At 40.0% G+C, this 22183-nt stretch overlaps 1 protein-coding gene across 2 annotated transcripts in view; it reads right to left on the reverse strand.

Annotated features, from left to right (window-relative positions):
• FAM168B (family with sequence similarity 168 member B) overlaps positions 1-22183 on the reverse strand; it is a 46247-nt gene that overhangs the window by 18426 nt on the left and 5638 nt on the right. For both annotated transcript variants that reach the window (XR_013993967.1, XM_081058860.1), the window contains exon 3: positions 15032-15115. Coding sequence is in view for 1 of the 2 variants with exons in the window: in XM_081058860.1 (XP_080914986.1) it covers positions 15032-15115 (84 nt within the window). In the remaining variant the exon portion in view is untranslated. The remainder of the gene's footprint in view (positions 1-15031; positions 15116-22183) is intronic.

Raw genomic sequence — 22183 nt, forward strand, 5'->3', positions numbered from 1 at the left:
TCTTATGGCAAAATGGTGTGCTTAGGTGGATACACCTATCGGTCACTCCGGCCCGGGTCCTCACACCTTACTATGACTTAATAGCCTCCATCATTCAACAAGCACGCGAGGAATCTCGCCGCTTCTTTGGAAAAGAGCCACACACGATTTATGTCCCATATACTCAACAACAAATAAATTGGCTATGACAATCCAGTAACAGCTGGGGCATAGCCCTTGCTGGTTTTGTTGGCACAATTGATAATCACTACCCCCCACACAAAATATTACAGTTTTATACCCAACATCCTGTGATCTTCCCCTTAACTGTATCAAAGACCCCACTTCAAGATGCTCTGACTGTTTTTACTGATGGATCTTCTAATGGAATGGCTGCTTTTGTCCTTAACTCCACTGCCACTCGCTGGTTAACTCCCTATTCGTCAGCCCAAGAGGTTGAGCTGTCGGCTGTCCTTCGAGTATTACAAACATTTCAAGACTCACCCCTTAATATTTTTTCAGACAGTCAGTATGTAGTTAAACGTCTTCAAGTCATAAAAACTGTCCCTTTCATTGGCACTGTAAACACCGTTATTCAACAACTTTTTCGGGAGATCCAAAAAGGCCTCCGAGACAAAAAACAAAAATGTTATTTTGGACATCTCCGTGCTCACACCCCTCTTCCAGGACCTTTAAGTGAAGGTAATCAGCTTGCTGACCAAGCTACCCAGGTCTGGCTGACCCAAGAACAATTGGCTCAACGTTCTCATTCTCTACACCACCAGAATGCAAACTCTTTAAGACTCCAATTTAACATTCCCCGGGAAGCCGCCAGACAGATTGTCAAGCAATGTTCAACTTGTCCTAAAAATCTCCCAATCCCACATTTTGGAGTCAACCCACGAGGTTTATTACCCAATCATTTGTGGCAAATGGATGTTACTCACATCCCTTCTTTTGGAAAGCTTAAATTTGTACACGTCACAATTGACACTTACTCTGGATTTTTAATAGCTACTCCTTTAACGGGGGAATCTGGAACTCATGTGATTACACATTGTCTGAGATGTTTTTCCATTATTGGCTTACCTAAAATAATAAAAACAGACAATGGCCCAGGCTACACCGGAAAAAAGTTTCAACAGTTTTGTGCCACACTTGGTATAACACTTAAAACAGGTATCCCTTATAATCCACAAGGTCAAGGTATAGTTGAGAGAGCTCATCAAACTATTAAACATCAACTTAATAAAATAAAAAGGGGGGAGTTATACCCCCTGACACCACAGAACTATATTACACATACACTCTTTATTTTGAATTTTTTAATTTTGGACGCTCAGGGACACTCCGCAGCACAGCGATTTTGGAGTCCCAGAGGCCCGACTAAAGCATTAGTGAAATGGAAGGACCCTCTGGACGGTGTCTGGCATGGCCCAGATCCTGTATTGATCTGGGGTCGAGGGCATGTTTGTGTTTTTCCACAGGATGCTGACGCCCCGAGGTGGCTCCCGGAAAGACTGGTACGCCATGCGGAAAAATCTAAGGAGTGGAGGGACCAGCAGCCCCTAGACCCTGAAGACAGTGATGATGAGTCCAGTTGAATCTCCACAGACGCGCAGCTCCTCAGTGGTAACTTCTCAAAAGATGTTCCTGACCGTGCTGGTCCTGCTAGGCGCAGCCTCGAAGAGTCAGGGACAAGGGAATAACTATTGGACATACGTGCCTAACCCCCCATTGCTCCAACCGGCTGCCTGGGATCATCCAGAGATTCCTGTCTACACCAACAACACTTGGTGTATGGGTGGTTTTTCCAGCAGCCACATTCGTCCGACAAAGGCGGAAAACTTCAGTTTTGATGGCCTATCCACAGGGAGGCCCATTTGCTTCACAAAAAACCCCGGGGACAAGAACAACTGTCTCCTAGTTAACCTGACTCTATCCAGAAGGAGCTACTTGGTCCAGATAAACAGTCCCCTCAAGGATGGGGACAATGAGTTCCAACAAATCACCACCAATTTGACCAATTGGGAAGTTTGGATGACAGAACTCACAGGAGCAGGAGTGCCAAATATTACATCGGGAGCACCTGATTTCCCTGTTTGTGAACGCGACAACAACAACCATACGGGACAACCTGTATGGCTTAGGTGCCGTGGGACTAACGGTACGGTGTATAATACCAGTAACTCAGGGTATTTGGTAAATTGGGGTCTTCAAGAAAAAGACAATATGGGAAAATTATATCTGGTAGAGACTCTATTAACTATGGACGGCGGCCCCATACAGTCTTATTTGTGGCGGTTGGTGGCCGCTATGGGGGGGGAGACTGGGGATCCACGAGGGAATGTACAGGTTGTACGGGTTAATGTTGGCTATTACAAAGTACAGGCCTGCGTGCCAGAACCCTATGTACTTCTAATTGGAAATGTGACAATAACTTCTGCCGAAAGTCATTGGAATGTTAGTTGTTATAATTGTACCCTTACTAATTGTGTTTATAATATCTCTGCCACTAGCAAACTTGTACTCCTACATCAACCTTCTTTTGTAATGGTACCCGTAAACCTTACGGGTCCCTGGTATAGTGATGAGGGAGTTCAGCTATTCAAGCAAGTTACTGAATTGCTTTCACGCCCAAAACGCTTTGTAGGTCTCCTTGTAGCAGGTATTGCTGCCTTAGTTACTCTGATTGCTGCTGCTACTACCGCAGCTGTCTCTCTTTCTCAATCTATTCAGACTGCACAATATGTCAATCAGCTATCTGCTAATGTTACACAAACTCTTGCTATCCAAGAAGCTATAGATCAAAAAGTAAAAGAACGCTTAAATGCATTGTATGACACTATGTCTCTCATAGGAAGAGAGGTACAGAGTATAAAACTACGCATAAATCTGGACTGCCATGCAAACTTTAAACATATTTGTGTGACCCGAAAGGTTTATAATAAGTCTGATTATGGTTGGGATAAAGTTCAAAAACATCTTGCAGGTATTTGGCATCATGATAATGCCTCTCTAAATTTGATACAATTACATCAAGATATTCTAGCCCTAAGAGAAGCACCTCAGCTGGATACTTCCCTTGCCGAAATGGCAAAACAGATGGTTGAAGGGATACAATCCCGCTTCCCATCTCTTACAGCCTGGCAACATGGAATAGGAGCCCTCATTGGACTTGCGGGCTTGGTGCTTCTTGGGTTACTGATATTTCCCTGTGTGCTTCAATTGATTATCCGAGACCTCTCAGCAACTAAAGTCACCTTACATAGGTTGCTGTTACATACCAAAAGACAAAAACGCCCTGATACCATGCTATAACTCTCCGCGAGAGCAAAGAGGTGCCCCCATAAATAAGTGATTTTGCCGATGACGAGTAAGTCTCTCTCTTGGTACAGGACAACTCAAGCCAGGCGGCATCCGATAAAATAGGATGTGCATTGCAAAAGACGAGTAAGATCCTTTGATACAAGGTGAGACAACTTAAGACAGGCGTCACTTGGGATAAGCACCTTAGCTCTATAAAATAAAAAGGGGGGAGATGCGGGGAGCCATTGATGCGCCCCCCCCCTAGGGCGTTTGTCTTAGAAATATTTGGCTGAGTTTCACAGTAACTTGCTTATCTAGAAGCTTACAAGAACAGGGAGGTTGGCTACATGTGAAGGTCAGCATGTTCCAAACGCCAAGAAACAAGGAAGATAAAAAACACAAAAGTCACCACATTCTGTAAATAACGGTGGGAATGTTCCTGCTTATGTGCTGTATAAATTGGCTGAGACAAATAAACTCGGGGCTGCTGGGTTCTTCGGGACTAGCAGTCCTCCCAACCCCATCTTTCGTTTCTGTCTCTTTTCTGTATCCTCACCCCCTCAGTCAGGTCATCTGCTCGACTGGCCGGCAGGCTCCGGCAAATTTTAAAAGAAAAAAAGCACTGAGTTGATCAAAGACTGACTGTAAGCATGCTTATCAGTGTTATTACAGTAAAAACAGAAGGAGAAACCCGCTGAACACCAGAGCTTAGGTAAAAAGACTTCTGGGTTAAGATAGCAGGTTGAACACATACATGTGTTTGTCTTTATCCATAAAAAATAAAAAACTATAAAGCCCCACAAGATCAACAATGGAAGAGAAGACATTTTGTAACCTAAAGATTTTGTAACCTAAAAGGCAGATGTGGAAAAATGCTTTTACAGACTCAAAAAAGTTGCACTCTCAGCCAGCAGGGAAGAGGGTCAAAAAGGGGCTTTCCCCAAGACTTAGAAACTATTAGCACTGATTTCCAGGAGTTGATGGAGGGCTATGACCTTGAAGAGTGGCTAAACAGTCCTATCTGTTAAGCTGTAAGATGCCTTCCTGACCCCCCCGCCCCCACCCCACAGCTCAACAGAGAACGGGCTTACTCTTCTGGGAGGGTAACAGAGGGTCTCTGAACTTTCATCATGTTCCTAGCAGCTTTATTCATAATGACCAAATGTCCACCAGCAAACTGTGGTACATCCACATAAAGAAATACTACTTAGCAACCAAAAGGATAGGACTGCTAACACACATGGTATAATTCTCAATAAAATTATAATATGCAAAAGACGCCAGACATAATAATACATACTACCTGAGTCCACTGATCTGAAACTCTGGGAAAGACCAATCTAATCTACAGTGATAGAAAACCAATTAGTGGTTCCCAGGGGCAAGAGGGCATGTGGGAACTTTTTAGGGGGATGAAGTCACTTGATTGTAATGGTACACATCTATATACATCTGTCTAAACACATCAAACTGTACAATTAAAGGATGAAATGTAATATGTGTAAATTATATCTCGATAAAACTCTTACTATGCCATCTCTCATTCACTAGAACGGCTGACATGGTGGAATGCTCACATGCAGTCCATGGAAAGGTCAGACAGTAAAATTCCTCATAAAGCTACAGCTATACTTTACATAAGACCCAGCAATTCACTCCTAAGTATTGCCCTAGAAAAATGAAAATGTATGTCCACAACAGAACTTGTAAAAATGTTCCCCAATCTTATTCATAATAGCCAAAAAATGGGAAATAATTCAAATGTTCACCAACAGGAGAATGGATAAATTATGATACATCCATATAAACACTACTCAGTATCGAAAGGAAAAAATCAGAAGGTGGAGAATGATGAGGAGAGGGCAGAAGGAAAGCTTCTGGGATGCTGAAAATACTTGGTATTTTGTTTCATGTGGTGATTACAGGAATGTGTACAACTCTCACAAGTTCATTCAACTGTGCACTCTGCGGATGTTTATGCACAAACTGTGTCCCACGTTTAAAACATGAGCTGAGTATAAAAAGATTAGTTAAAAATGTTAAATTACATTATTGAACTGTGTTTAGCAGTACATATATGTTATTTTTAATTTAAAAGAGAGAGAATAAATGACTCCAAGGATATATATACCAGTTTTAAACGATCCTTTGAAAGAAATCCCCCTTCCCTCCAAGGGGCCAAGTCATTCCTGGAGGTCCTTCTCAGAACTGTCACGTACTTTGTGCACTTACATTTATTAAGACCTTAATGCCACAGAAACTCATTGCCTCTCCAGAACGCCTTTTAGGGCGTAACGATGAAGACACTGTTAAGAGGCTAACACCCAAAGGGCTCACCGTCCCTGGTACCAGAGCAGGGACTCAAACTCAGACCTGGCTGTGTAGAGTCTTAACTCCTTTGCCCAAACCACCTAATTCCCAAGTTCACCTAGTTTCTGTTTGGAAAGAGAAAAAAAAGACCTCCCAAGTTGCCCTATATTATTTTGAAATTTATTAACTGCTGTGCTAACTGTAAGGAGAACACTATGCCAAAATTTGAAGACACCAAATTTTAATACCAGTGCTTAGCTAAAACAGAGTTCTACTTTCAGTCAGGATTTGCTAAAGTAACTTTAAAGACAAGAGCAGTTAAAATGTTCCTCTCGCTGCTCAAGATCTAGTCTTTAAGGAATTAACAAGGAAAGTGATGGTTTTGTGGGTATATGCTAAAACTCATGAAACTGAAGCTTTAAATATGTACACTTTTTTGTATGCCAATTATACCGCAATACATTGTAAAACATTTTTTAATTATAAAGAAAAAGGTAATGTGAAAGCCATCAATTTCTAACCAACACTGACATTCCCAGGAGAAGCGCAGTGACAGCTCCTATTTTCACTTCCTTAAACAGCTTCTCCTGATCTTCTCATTCTTCTTGTGAATCAGTTTCCCAGACAGAACCATGTAAATGACTGGCTAGCTCAAAGGAAATAAGATGCTGGTGCATGATGGGCACACTTGTGACCAACCAGTCATGGTGATGGAAGCATGGCACCAGAGCAGAGTGGCTATTCACCACCAGCATGTGTCACGCTTAGGGCCAGGCTTGACACAGCTGATCAGGGAAGGCCCAGCTTTCCTGCCAAGGTGCTAACGTCAGTGAAAAATCACAATGAATAGACCACCAATAGAACAGCACTGACAGTCTTGGCCGGCAAAAGCAGATTCAGGTTGTCTCAAGAAAAGGAAACTTGTGCATGAAGAAAGCTGTCTGCACCCCTCTCTTTCGCTTCTCACAACCTTGCAGCAGTGACCCCATTCGGACAACTCACAGGACACCACCAAATGTGGTTCCCACTCCTTGACTTACCCCATTTCTTTTCCATGATTCCCACTGGCCTGAATCAAGAGATTCTCCCAGTAGTCATTAAACTCACACTTAACCCAAAGGTTACCAATTTTTTATAAAACGGTCATATAATCAAAATGTTCATAGAACTGCCCACTGTTATATAATATTTTGAGAACAAATGCTAGACTTAAAACTTGAGAATCACATTCAGAATATCTGGTATTACCAAATTTCATATGGTTAGAAAGAATAAACCAAAAAGGACCCCTTTCTTCGTTTAAAAAAAGTTTAATGTTTAATTTAAAAATTTATGACAGATGAAACTAGAAATATGAATAGTGATTATAATATTGATAGTATTAAAGAATTTGTTATTTTTAAGGTGTGACAATGACATATTTAAAATTTATCTTTTAAACATAATACTGAAAAATTAATGAGTACGATGACTGAGACTGACGTTAAAATAACATGGGGAAGTGTGGCTGGAGTACAGATGACAAAGTTCACTTTGTAACTGCCAGAGCTAGCTGACTAGTGGGCAAGTGCACAGCATACTGCTGTATACTTGTGCACGTATTTGATATTTTTCATAATAAAATGTCTTTCAAAGTCAAAGTATTTTTTTAAAAGATTAGGTAAACTTATGGATTAAAAGAGGTGAGACATAAGAAACTCAACTGTATAATCAAATGCAACACATAAATGTTGAACAGATCCTGGTTCTGAAATTTATTTTAAATTTTTGGGACAACCGGGCAAATTTAAACATGAACTGTTAAATAAAATTAGGAAATTCGTGTTTTCTAAGTGTGATAATGGCATCCAGGTCATGCAGACGAGTGTCCTCATTATTAGGGTGAGGAAGGCCACACTGAAGTAAGTTCATAGGGCAAGAGCCACAAAGATAACTCGGAATTGATTTAGCAGAAAAACAAAAACAAACAATAGAAAACACACACTAATCTTTCTATAGTAGATAAAGCAAATATGGCAAAAATGGTTACTGACGAATCAAGGTGGTGGGTACCATGGGCATTCAATATACTGTTTTTCTCGTTTTTCCTGTATAATTTTTTTAAAATTTTATTAAATAAGGTGAAAAAAATTATAATGCCTCTAGATGGTGACATACAACTGAGAGATGATCTAAGCCGGCCAGAAAAATCTCCCATGAAAACAAGTCATGCGTGAGCTTAAGTGACAAGACACGAAAGAGGCCTGACAAGCCCACTGACTAACACAGGAAGATGAACATAAAATCTTGCTGAACCTTAAAAAAAGCCACCAACAGAAAGGCATGGCTCTTCAGCAATATGGTCTGAAAGATAAGCTGGCAGCTACGTGTTGGCTGGAAGAACAAAATACACCGATGTTCACTATACACACAGCCAATGCTCTACAGAAAGTCACGGTTCTGCCTGAGAAAGTGATTCACAAGCAAAAGAACAGAAGCTATTTGAGGAAGTGAAAACACACAAGCAATAAATTCATGACCTGGAGGAACAACTGGAGAAAATAAAGCCTCTAAAAAACCCATCAATATTCCTAATAGGAAAATCCATGACTATTTTGTCACTGTTCAAACTGCAGGAAGGGCTTGGAGCTTGCACTGAAAACAAGACAGAAACTGCCAACCTAAACAAGCTCCCAAGGAGACAGTGTAAAACCCAAGCGAGGCTCTGATTCAAAAGCATTCTTTTGGCACACCACATCCACTGAAAACACGGTGAAGTCCCTTACTCACAACCAACGACAGGCCAACCTGTGATGTCTTTCTCTTCTTCTAATGGAGGTCTGAGGCCCGCTGCTGAGGAAATCCATCTGCTGGCCCTAGGTCTTGCCATCATTTGAGGTGTTTTATATAACACCTACCTCATACGTATGCTTTTTTGAAGATAAAGGGATGACTCCAAGAAGCTATGATGTGTATGTATCTATCAGAATGTAATCAATGGTACACTTAAAATTTGTTCCTCTCATATATGTAAATTTCAGCTAAAAACAAAACCAAGAAAGAATTATAAACAAATGTTAACAAATACATACACTGAAGTAAATAAGGTGACATGTACTGACATGCACAACTTACTTTGAAACACATCAAAAAATAAGATGGGCTGAAGGATGGATGGAGGGATACATACATGATACAAGTAAAATGTTAACTTTAAAAGTTGATTTTTAAAAGTTTAATTATAGAATTTTGGCAGTCCGTATGTAGTTGTTCACTGATTTTTTTCAGCTTCTCCATATATTTGGAAGTTTTCAAAGTACAACGTTGGAAAAATAGTCACTCACTATTTCTACTTATTATAGCAATTTTTAATATACAGAGGGTGCCAAAAAATGTATACACATTTTAAGAATGTTATCTTAAAATGTGTATATTTTTTTGGCACCTTTTTGGCACCCCCAGTGTATTATCTTACTGTTTATTCTTAGAACTGTGACCTATGTCCTAATACTCACCAGAAAATTTATTTTGTGGGTTTTTTTTTTTGTATAGGCATGGATATTATATCACTTTCTATCCACTCAAAGAAAGCAAACATGTTTTCCAGTCAATTAAAAATCAAATGTATCACACGAGAGAGCCTCAACAGGAACCTTCCCAATTTAAAACACACACACAGTATACAAAGTAGACACAGTCTCTCTGAAATAATTTTTGGACTCACCAACCATTCACAATACAAAACCAAATATATTCACTGCTAGGTGTTTCAAAAACAGTAATAGCTTTCCAGGTTCTCCTTCCCAAGGAAGACCACCTATACCAGTGCCACACAGACAACAAAATGATTAGAACCTTTCTCCTTTTACTCTCACCGAACATGAGTCACTGCTGGATGGCTTCCTTTCATGGAAGAACTGCTAATTGTGAGATGCCAGAGCTTCATATTTGAAATGGATCATGTTTTCCAAAGGTAATGCATACCATACAGATTTTATATAATAGTTTCTGAGTCTAAAAGAAACTCATTTAGAAAATTTGGATAATTCCTAAGTATAAACTGTGTGTGAGGGGAAGGAGCTGCACCAAAACACATCATCATGAAATTTCAGAACACTGGAGACAAAAATATTACAGAGCACAAAAAAGAAACCCAGTTTACAGTCAATCACGCCTCAGCAAGTACCACAATTATCAGCCACAGTGGAAGCTGGAAAACAATTAAGCAATGTTTTCAAAATGCCAGGGGCCTCGTATTCTATATCCACACAAACTGTCAATGAAATATTAGTGCAGAATAAACTGTTTCAGACATAAAAAAATCTCAAAATTGTGGCCCTCTCATACTCTCTTGGGATATCGTCCACTAAAACTAAAGAGTAAACTGAGAAAGGAAAAGCAAAAGAAACCCCTGGGATGATGGAGAAGAATGACCCAAAGGACGGTAAGGCCCAAAGGACAAGCAGTCCAGATTGGAGCAGGAGGCAAGAGCCGAGAAAATAAAAGATGGAAAATCTCACGTGGCATAAAATACTGACAAGAGATCCCCACACCTGCGGGAAAGTTAGACGCTTAAATTTACGATATGGTTACAAAAATCTAATCAAGGATCCTAGTTTTGGGGCAGAAAAAGTAGTTGAGGAACAGCCACACATTCATAGAGTGCAAGGTGCTCATGTGGTTACAGTAACAGAGGTGGGAAGGAGAGAAAAGGAGTCTTTGAACTATGTGCTGTAAACTTTTAATTTAAGAAAGAGAAAGAGAGAGAGACAGAGAGAGAGAGAAAGAGATCCTATGAGCTCGCCACCTGTTATCATTCTAATGCTTTTCTCTGTGTGGCTGCCATAAGTGAAGTTTAATTTTTAAATAAACCTCGGGCCTCACTTCATGGACACAGTGCTGAGTTTAAAAAGGGGAAAAAAAATACTGTATCATAAAGCATTTCACTTATTAAAGATCCTTCATAAACAAGTAGTAAGACCACTTAAAACACTGTGAAATAAACCAACAGTTTAATTAACCATTACTTTGTTGTTAGATATATCTGCACTTGTACATAAATGTTTGCATATCTGATTATTCTTTTAGAAGACATTCCTAGAAGTGGATCAAAAGTGGATTAAAAGCTCATTTTTAAGCTTCTAATACGTTGCCAAATTGTCCTCCAAAACTTTCCCCAATTTATCTTCCATCCAGCCATACATGGTAGCAACCAAGGAAGCTACATATTTCATTTCTCTTAGCTACATCTTCACCCTTCTACAGTATGTGCCAATGTAATGTCTAAATCACCTCTTAAATAGAGCTTATGACAAAGAACTGAATGTTTTCTTAACGATTTCAGATGATCACTGCAAATATTACAGATATTTATGACTATAAATGGGAGAACAGAAGTCTGAATGTGCAGTCTCAGTACCATGGGAGACTGGTGGTCGACTTGCTGCTGGAACCCTCAAATATCACAGCTGAAGGGATGTACTGATTCAGTACACAAGTACCAAAAATGAAACGCAGTAACTTTCCCAGGAGTGACACAGCCAGGATTTGAGCCACGTCTAGGCAACTCCAAGACCAAACCGTTTCCAACATACTGACCTGATTCCAAAACAGGACAGCCCAACCCAGCTACACGTGTACTCAGCCTATACAATTGTTCATGAGAGCGAAATGAATAACAACTCCATTTCCAGATTCTGAGTACTGGAATCTTTCAGCAAAAGACATCTCATCACAAGGTTCTATAAATCCTCTTTATGCACGCTTAGAAGAGCTAAAGAATAAGCAGTAGGAGAACTGCAGAAGTGCTTTAAAAGTCAAACTACTATACACACCACTTATATACTACACCTCAGCTTTGCCCACAGGTCTGGTGGTAAAAGAACCAGAAGGCAAATTGAGAAAACAGCAGATAAGGAGAAAAACTTCTTTTAACTTTTTTATAGGGACAACTTTGACTTGCTCATCAGATAAGAAGAAAGGCACACTGAAAGGGGAAATTTAAAAATTTAACACAAAAAAACACTGAAAGGATCACAGAAAAAGACGGGAGCACAGCTGTAGCCCAGACTCAGGTCAGGTGGCTGAAAGCACTTGTGGGACATTGGGAGGACTTTCAAAGTGCATTTTAGTTTTTTAATCACAAATTTCACATGTATTCTTATTCACAGATTTTTATTTCCAACTTATTTTTCATTCACAAATTTCACATACATCTTACTCCCAGCTTCTCCTAAAAGTCAGGATCTGGCAATGCTGAGCCAGCAGTCTAGCAGTCGACAACTGTGGAATCCATCAGTGGATGCCCCTTTAAACAAGGAAGAACTTCTCTGCAGTCACTATTCCCACCAATCCCATTACTCCCATCTGCCTGCTTCAACTTCTGGGTTAGAGGAACAACTTAAGAGCAGTCTTAGCAAAGTGGCAAGAAAGTACCCATCTTCTTAAGAGAAAGGAGATACATGCGAAAAGATGAATGACAACTGTTCTATAGGTTGGCCCAGAAGCATCCCAAAGGAGGAAGCGGTTAGACAGCCGCACCAAACCTCTAAACACCAAGCTTCCTCTTTAGAGGAGCACACGGCACATTTTGGACAAGGAGAACAGCTTTGCCAGCCTCAAACAAACCTGACATTCTTTCAGTAAAAAAAATAAAAGAATTCCAAGTTTTTAATACATCTTTACATTAACTTGTACTCCATGAAGAAAATGAGTACAAGTGAGCTACCCTGGAAACTTCTAGAACAGTGACATTTTATGGTGGTCTACAGAATGACCACATATAGTAACAAACTAATATTTATGCAAAAAGTGAACTTCAATCTATTCCTACCACCATATACAAAACTTAACCCCAAATGAGTCATACAGCAAAATGTTAAACCTAAAACTGTAAAACTTCTAGAACAAAATAGGAGAAAAATCTTTGTGATGTTGAATTAGGCAAAGATTTCTTAGAAATGATATCAACACATGATCCATAAAAGAACAAAATTTAAAAACTCTTCCTCTTTTAAAGACACTATTAAAAGAATGTAAAGAACCACAGACTGAGAGAAAATATTTGCAAATCATGTATCTGATAAAGAATTCTCAAAACCCAACAATAAAAACTCAAAAATAGTAAAAGATGTACAAACACTTAACCAAAGAAACTGGCAAATAAGCACATGAAAAGATATTCAACGCTATTAGTCACTAGATAAGCTCAAATTAAAACTATGAGATATTACTACAAACCCACTAGGATGGCTCAAATTAAAGAAACGATTCTATGAAGCGTTAACAGGGATGGAAAGGAACTGGAACTGACGCAGGACACGTGGCACAGGACACGTGGTGCAGGACACTGACAAGTCCCTGCCAGATACAATGGGAGGTGCCTCACTGGTTACCCCAGTAACTCAGTGACTGTATCCAGGACCCGTTTCTTCCAGCCAGGCTGACCCCTAAGACGACGACCTGACCAAATTATAATTAGCATATAATTATAATCTCATTTGCATTGCAGTTACAATGGGACATTGCCAAAGCCTGCCGGGAGGTATAAATGCCTCAGGACTTCCTAGAGAGCAACTCTTCTCTGCGTTCACCTGCACTTTCCTCTCAAGTATGTACTTTCATTTTTAATAAATCACATTCGCTCTCCTGCATCTGTCTCGCTCTGGAATTCTTCCTTGTGAGGAGACAAGAACACTGTCACCATAGCTCCGGGTAGAGTTCTCTCTTGGACTTCCCGTGAGCCTCCTGAGACAGAACTCACATACTGATGGTGGGAACATAAAAATGGTATAACCACTTTGGAAGACAGTCTGGCCCTTTCTTAGAAAGTTAAACATACAACTGCCTTCAGAAGCAGCCACTCCACTCCTTGGTATTTACCCAAGAAAGTGAAAGACTTGTACATAAATATTAATAGTAGTTTCAGCCAAAAGCTGCAAACAATCTAAATGTTCATCAACTAGTGAATGGCAAGCAAACTGGTATTTCCATACAAGGACCACCACCCAACAATAAAGAGAAATAACATACTGGTACCCACTACAACATGGATGTCCAAGTAATTATGCTGAATGAAAGAAGCTACTCCCCCAAAAATGCATTCTGTATCATTCAAAGCCAGACCCCTCCAAAGAAAGTACATTCCTTATGATTCATTAATATAAAATTTCAGAAAATTCAAATGATCTATAATAAGAGAAAACAGATCAGTCATTTCCTGGAGCCTGGGCGGGATTACCATGGGGCAGCAAAATCTACTGCAGGTGAGAGATATGTTCACTCTCAATTGTGAAGGTGGTATGCATTACATCAAAAGTTATAAAACTTGATATAATGCAAAAGTTGTAACACTTAAAATACGTGCAGTTTACTGTACGTCATTTATACCTCAATAGAGCTGTTTTTACAAGGTGAAACAAGATGAGATGGTTTACAAAAGGAGATGGGTGATGCCGTTTAGCTGTTAAAAAATCCAATGAGTAGTAACAATACTGTTGACCCCAGGGAAGGGATGTTCCATAACAGACCCCAAAAGACAGATGCAAAGTAGCAGGTACTCCAGTCCAGGTAGGAGAGAAAGAGTGTGAATAAAAGCTAGGCACAAACAAAAACCAAAAACTACTTGGGAAAGAAGAGGCCATCCCTAAGTGTGAGGTATAGGCTGAACAAAGATGGTCGGAGTGGGAATGGATAAAAGGAAGAATTTCATGAATAAGAAACGTTCAGGAGAAAGGACACGACTGCTGTCTCTTTTGTCCAAGTTAACTGAAGCTGGGGTTCTGAAGGACAAGAAAGCACGCCACAGACCAGTGAGGCCCCGTCTGAGGTCAGAGCTAGCCCCACCGCTGCAGCCAGGTCACAAAGTCCAGTCTGAGTGAAAAAGCTCGAAATGAGCCAACACCAGAGCACAGGCTCAAAGGAAAGTCCCACTAAATATTTAAAATCTTTACAAGGTTCAGAGCCAAACCAATTCCACTTTCAATTGTTTCACTAATTTCGAAAATCTGACAATACTCTCATGCACCTTACATAGAAAATACTTTCCTTTAAAACTACAATCAAAGTGCTAAAGTAATCTTAGAAGAAATTTCTACAAATGTTAGCAACATGGAAATTCTATCTATTAACATGGCAAGATGATATTTACTTTTTAGTAACCAATACTATTTCATAAATACATGCTCTGGCACAACTATTTTTCTGTAACAAGCTATGATCGGAATGAGGATCTGCGTTGTGGAAGGACATCAAAGATGCAGTATCTAAAGCTTTACATGCAGTAAGAATTAAGCTTTCATTGCCCTTATCAACAGGATTAACCTTATGAACCAAGAAATCAATTCAACCCCAAATTCTAGTTCCATATCTACTCTTCTCAAAATCCACCCACCTTACAGTCTCCCAGCTGCATGCACAAAGCTCCTTTGTCATTCAGCATATTTGGTCTGCATACCTGTTTGGAAGGTAGGATTCGCTCCAGGGTACATGTTGGGGGAATAGGCAGGAGCTGCTGCTGCATAGCCCATGGGGAAACCAGCTGTAGAAAAACACACAGAACAACCTGATGTCATCAACTGAAGGAGTAACACGATTTTATAACCAGGGCTCCCCCAGACCCAGTCATTCTTACCTTCTTTATCAGAACTCCAGACTGACTCAAGGAGCCCAACAGCACTATGCTGGCTGAGCAGTTTCTGCTAGTTATCTCCTTTCCTCAGAATTGTGATGGGTCACAATCATAATCATGTCTTTTAAACCTATGGGTAAATGCTTACAACTTTCCACAACTGAAAAATTCGGCATAGACTGAGTTAGAATGCAAAAAAAAAAAAAAAAAAAAAAAAAAAAACCCAAGCTGAAGTCAGGAAACTCCCAATACTTCTATACTTCTGAAAGTTTTATTCAGTTCTAACCCCATAATTTATTATTTAGCAATAGTAACAAGAGTGTTGAAGGGGCTCTAACTGGGACCACAGACACCCGAAACTGCGAAAAGCCAATCTCACAACCCACTTCCAACTTCATCTTTATTAATACAAATGAGGAATCCTTCATAAAAACTAACCCACAACCATTAATAATTCATGTGAATACAAAAGCGACATCAAATAAAGCATTACATGTCATAGTCAAAATCCTGGCCGCCAGCAGATGGAGAGTTATGCAGCAGCATTATGTCACATATAAAAAAAGAACAAGGCCAACGTCTGTGAGGTGGTCTGGGATGCTGCCTACTAGAATACATCACATTGGCAGAGTAACGTGAACACCGCCTGCATCTCTACGCCAGAAAAGGACCCGCGGTTCAGCCATGAGGAGTACGTGGGCTCACAGTCTTCAGGAGCAGCACCTTCCGGGACCACTTCTGCCTAAGGAGGGTCTCCTGTTCCTGCCATTCCGTGCCCCGCAGCCCTCAGCCAAGCTGGCTGAGACTTCAGGAAATGTGCATCACAGTCCCAAGGCCCTCCCTGCCCAGTCTGCTTCCTCCCCACTGGGCCTTCACAAGTGTCATCCTCCCTGCAAACGTCTGCACTCCTGATTTCATCTCAGTGTTCGCCATCTCTTGTTATGAAGAAGAAATTAGAATGTATGGATTCAGCTGGCCTGGGGGCATGCTATGGACTAAATGCTTATGTTCCCTCCAACATTGTACATTAAAACTGTAACTTCCAATGTGATAGCATTTGGAGATACTCAGCTGTAATCATTTCACAACATATACATATATTAAAGCATTACATACACCTTAAAAAAGCCATGTTGTACCTAAATATATACAATTTTTGTCAACCATTCCCCAACAGAGCTGGGGGGAAAAAAGATCAATCAACATGCTGTCTGCCTAGCAAAGGAAGACATCTAATGGACCACCTATGATTTTTAATACACTGTATTACATTGTATTAAAACAGTAAAAATACACTGTATTAAAACACGTAAAAACAGTAGGCATGACAAGAGACAGGACCATAGGCCTGAGAAAAAACGAAGATAAAGACAAACTGACAACAGAAATGCACCACAAGTGATCCGGAGACTGCAGTCAGCCAATAAGGTCTTTAAAATAACTATGAGTAGTCATCTTGGAGAAAACAGAAGATGGAGTAGATGAAAAGACTCAATTCAACACATGGGTTTTACACCAAACTAGAGCAGAATTAGCAAAATGGAAGCAGGTAAGTATAAAATATCTACATTAAAGCTCAGAGAAATGGAAATACAAAAAAGGGTGCAAGAGACATGAAATGATCTAAAATACTTATATGAGTGACAATTAAGTTCGCGAACTCATCCCAGAAAAAGTGCTCCATACCTCACTGCTGAATATCACTACAGTCACATTCGAAGTACTCCCCTTGGGAAGCTATGCACTGACGGAAGTGCCTAGTTGTCCACCCTTCAAAGCAATTTTGGAACTCTTTTTCTGGAATGGCCATCACAGCTGTCGTCGTATTACCCTTGATGTCCTGAATGTCATCAAAATGTCTTCCTTTCAATATTTCCTTTATCTTCAGGTAAAGAAAGAACTCATATGGGGCCAGATCAGGTGAGTAAGGAGGGTGTTCCAATGCAGTCATTTGTTTACTACTGAAAACTCCCTCACAGACCACTAGTGCCATGTGAGCTGGTGCATTGTCGTGAAGCAAGAGCCATGAATTGCTGGCGAAAAGTTCAGGTCGTTTTCATGTAACTTTTTCACGCAGCCTTTTCAGCACTTCCAAATAGTCAACTGTCCAGTTGGTACAAATTCATAATGAATAATCCCTCTGATATCAAAAAAGGTTAGCAACATCGTTTTGACTCTTGATTTGGACAGACGGAACTTTTTTGGTCATGGAGAAATAGATGACTTCCACTGTGCACTTTGACGCTCTGTTTCAGGGTCATATTGGTACACCTATGTTTCATCACCAGTGATAACACGGCCCAAAACATCGTCTTGCCTCTCCAAATGGTCTGGGCAAACTTTCACTCTCTTTGCTTTTGCTCATCAGTGAGCTTCTCCTCATTTAAGATTTTCCCATCTCCCAATCAATGTTTACTTGGTCTGCTATGCTTCTCACAGTCAGCTGACAATTCCGACACAATTTGACGAATTTTTGCAATGTTTTCATCGGTTCTGCTCGTTCCTGGCTGCCCTGACCTCTCTTCATCAGTGACGCGTTCTCTCCCCTCAGAAAAACATTTAATCCATTTGTACACTGCCGTTTTCTTCACGGCATTATCCCCCATAAACTCGGACTAACACATTCGATTTCACTTCCACTCTTGCCAAGTTTCACAAGAAATTTAATGTTTGTTCGTTGCTCTAAATCATGCTCAGACATTCTCACAACAGCACACAAAAAACACAACAGTAAAGAATACCACTCAGCAAGACACTGCCACATGTCAACACGAACACAGCTGTGAGACACTGATATACCAAGGTTATGAAACCTTACCAAGCTGTTTGTACAGTGCTGCCAATGTAAGCACACGGTGGTAAGTTCGTGAACTTAATTGTCACACCTCATAAATGGAGTTCCAGGAAAGAGAGAAAGGGGCAGAAAAAATATTTGAAGCGCTACTGCTACTGCTGGAAATAATTAACCTCCAAGAGTCAAGAAGCTCTGTGAGCACTAAGCGAAATACCAAACAAACAAAAAAAAATAAAATAAAAAATCACAAATAATATCTAGTCACAATATAGTAAAAACAAACAAAGATATTTTAAATGTAGTGGGGAAGTTGGGGTGAAGGGATAGAGGAAGGACATATTAACTTCAAAGAAACAAAAATAATTCTGACAGAAATCATAAGGCAATAAATACAATTATATCTTTAAAGTGCTGAGAGAAAGTAACTGCCAAATTAAATTGCATGGTAGGCAGTGTTGTAGACAAAACAAAACAAAACAAAACAAAACAAAACACACACACCAAAAAGCCCCTCCTCCCCTCACAAAGGTTACCACACATCAAATTCCTGGAACCTGTAACTCCTACCTTATTCAGAAAAGGGTCTTCATGGATAAATGTTAAGGATCTTAAGGTCATCCTGGATTACCCAGGGGAGATAATGAATCCAATGACAAGTGTCCTTATAAGAAACACACAGAGGGGCGGGTGGTTAGCTCAGGTGGTTAGAGTGTGGTGCTCTTAACACCAAGGTTGCCAGTTCGATCCCCACATGGACACTGTGAGCTGTGCCTTCAACAACTAGATTGAAACAACTACCTGACTTGGAGCTGATGGGTCCTGGAAAAACACACTTAAAATAAATTAAAAATAAAAAGAAACAAACACAAAGAGGAGATATGACCACAGAAGCAGAAATTGGACAGATGTGGCCATAAGTCCACGTCAATAAACGCTGAAAGTCGCCAGAAACTACAGGAGACAAGAAAGAATTCTCCCCTCAAGCCTCCAGAGGGAGTGATGCCCTGCTGACACCTTCATTTTGCATTTCTGATCTCCACAACTGTGAGAGAATAAACTTCTGTGGTTTTCAAGCCACCAACTTTGTGGTAATTTGTTACAGCAGCCACAGGAAACTAATACAATCAGCAAAAATATGCTCCAAAAATTAAAGTAAAATAAAGACATCTTCGTAAACAAAAACAAAATTCAATGCTAGCAGACCTGCAACCAAAAAAACAAAAACAAAAACGAACAAATAAACAAAAGTCTAAAGGGAGCTGTCCCAGTTAAAGAAAATGATCCATACAGAAACACGTACTGACAGAAAGCAAGGAGGAGCACTGCAAACAATCAAGTGTGCGTTAATGTAAACGCGGGCGGCACAAAGTGAAAACAATGACGTCTCAAAGCGTGGCAGCAATGAACAAAAGGAAGAAGGGGGTAAAAATGTAATCTGTAGAGTCATCACTAGAATAGTAAAAGAATTTTTTAAAAAGTTAACAGACAGGAAAATTGCACAAAAAGTATGATTAAATCAAGAGAAGAAAAGAAAGTGAAAAAAAGGTGCTATGAATTAGAAAATAATATTAATAGTATATGTAAACTGATTATATCAGTAATTACATTACTACAATTAAAAGATGAAGTTGGGAAATGTTCCTTCTTTTCCACAAAATATAAATTTTAAAAAGTTATAGACAAGCCTCTCCATTTGCTGGTGAGGATATAAAATGTTATGAAAGCACTCTTCTGTAACGTCTTGTCAGTTTTGGTAATGAAGTTATGCTAGCCTCAAAACTCTGTAAGTACATTAATTCCCTATATTGACACCACCTACCTTACCCCTGTATAAAATACCCAGAATGCTTCCTAGTTGCTGCATTGAACCCTTGTTGACACAGACTTTTATGAGGCTCAAGGAGACTAAAAATACCAAAACCAAAACCAAAACCAAAAAAAAAAAAAAAAATGGCAAGATAGGTGAAAAGAAATAGAGAAACTACAAAATTTGAAATTGCTTTCACTTTTCAGAAATTTTCTTTTCAACATAATTTCAAGACCAAAAAACAAAACAAAACAAAAAAACCCTTAAAAAGTATTTTACTCCAATGCTCTTGCTCTTGACCAGAGGTCAGTAAATACAGGCCACAGGACAAATGCAGCCCACTATCTCCTTTCAGTTGCGCTGAAACAGACACACTCAGTATTGTCGACTGCTGCTTTTGTGCTGGAAAGACAGCTGAGTAATTACCAGAGACAGTGTGACCCACAGATGCTAAAATATCTACTACCTAGACCTTTACAGTTTGTCAGTCCCTGCTTTTGACCAACCAAAGAGCAGCAACAAAGTTTATGTACACATCTCGGTATCCTCACCGACTTGCCCACATCCTTTTCCCCTTCAGAACTGGTATATGACAGGCAATCAATGTTATATTATACGGACTATCAGGTAATCCCTATTTCCCTGGCTGTGGATCCACTCAGGATTTTCTTCAATAATTTAGCTTTCTGCTTAAACTAGTGTTAATATTTTAAAGTAGTAGGTTTTATCACTAAATTACCTTTATCAATTATGGGAAACTCTGTACCCCTTTTCTGTAGTCTCCGTACTCAATCCTTCTGGCACTCTTTTAATTCTCCTCAAATCTTCTCATTCTAACATCTGTATTTCTTAACCGGTCTATTTCCCCCTTTCCTTACATTGGATTTTGATACCCTCTTTAGCAATGTTTTGCCTGTAATTTAACCTGAATTTTGTTCAAATGCCCTTTTCTTTTCATTTAAGTTCTAGTTAGTTCTTTTTGTTCACCCAGCGTCTTCGTTCCTCTCATGTTTTCTTTCTTTTACATCTTCAGCTATGCTAAACACGTTTGTGTGATGTGGTTTCTACTCGATGTTTTATTCCCGTAGTCTGTCATGTCGACTCTTACTTGATAAATAATGTTACGTGTTTGATGAATAATTCTGCACTGTTCAAAGTAGTGTGTTGGCACCCCCAGAGCCTACACTGAGAACATGTGCCCCCCAACAGCTCCGCACTTGCCCTGTCGGGTGCTCTGGGAACACTGCAGGCTGAAGATTGTTTTTTGTTAGTTTCTCATTATGGGCCCCTGAGAAGTACAAATAATATAGAGCCTCAAACAACCCTAAATGGTTACATATTCTTAGGAAAGATATCCCCCCTTCCGAGAGCCCAAGGCGAAACCAATTTCGTTCTGAGCCAGTGAATGGATTGTTTCCACCTATCTCTTGACTGCAATTATCACCCTCTGGAGGAACTAGACTGATGAGGGTTCCCACATCAACTCCCAGCCTCACACGGGTCTATGGCCTCACTTCCTGTCCCCATGTGGGTTGTTTAAAGTTACAAACAGCAAAATGCCCCCCAGGACAAGCACAACATCCGTTCAATGACCAAATGTGCTGGTTTTTACATCTCTTTCATATTTAACTGCAGATATTTCTTTCTTGTAAGTTCAGTTAGGTACATTTTTAATGTTTTATTCAATTTACGAGGGCTTTTTCTCTTCAATCAACAGGGTTTTATGGTTACCTATTGCACCACTTTATCAAAACCCCAAATGAAACTGTAACATTACAAATTACTCCTTGCTCAACGTCACCAATTAGGACAAGCGTTTGCTACTTTTGACCAGCCAGCTCCTATTCCCCAACATTTTGCTTCACCCCATTCCTCAAACAGCACTGGGTCCTGTTTATGTTTGGTTTATGTTTGACTGACGCTGATAAAGGTAAGGAATGTGCTCAGACCTAAATTTATCAGTGGACTCACCTCCCTGGACCAGGGATGAAAGCTGAGCCCAATCAGAACAAAGCACAGGACTGGTCTGAATAGAGAAAAAGAAGGCTCTTGGGGCTTTCCTGTAGAGCAGAGATAAAGAGGCTGGTAGCAAAGGGACTGATAGGAGGGGCTGAACATAGAGACCACAGGGGACAAGTGTGACCTGTGATCAACAGTGAGCCAATACTAAAGAAGTAATGCTAAGTCCAGGAACGACAAAAACTAGATCCTCATCCCAAACCACTGAAGCTACCAGAGCCCTTGATTTTTCAGTTCCATGAGCAACACATTTTGTTCCTTGTCTAAGCCACTTTGAGCTGGGTTTGTCAACTGAAGGCATTTTTAGTGACCTGGAAATTTACCAAGTGTTCAAAGTTCAATAATGGAAACAAAATTG

This window comes from Rhinolophus hipposideros, assembly GCF_964194185.1.
Source record: "Rhinolophus hipposideros genome assembly, chromosome: 9".
NCBI lineage: Eukaryota > Metazoa > Chordata > Mammalia > Chiroptera > Rhinolophidae > Rhinolophus > Rhinolophus hipposideros.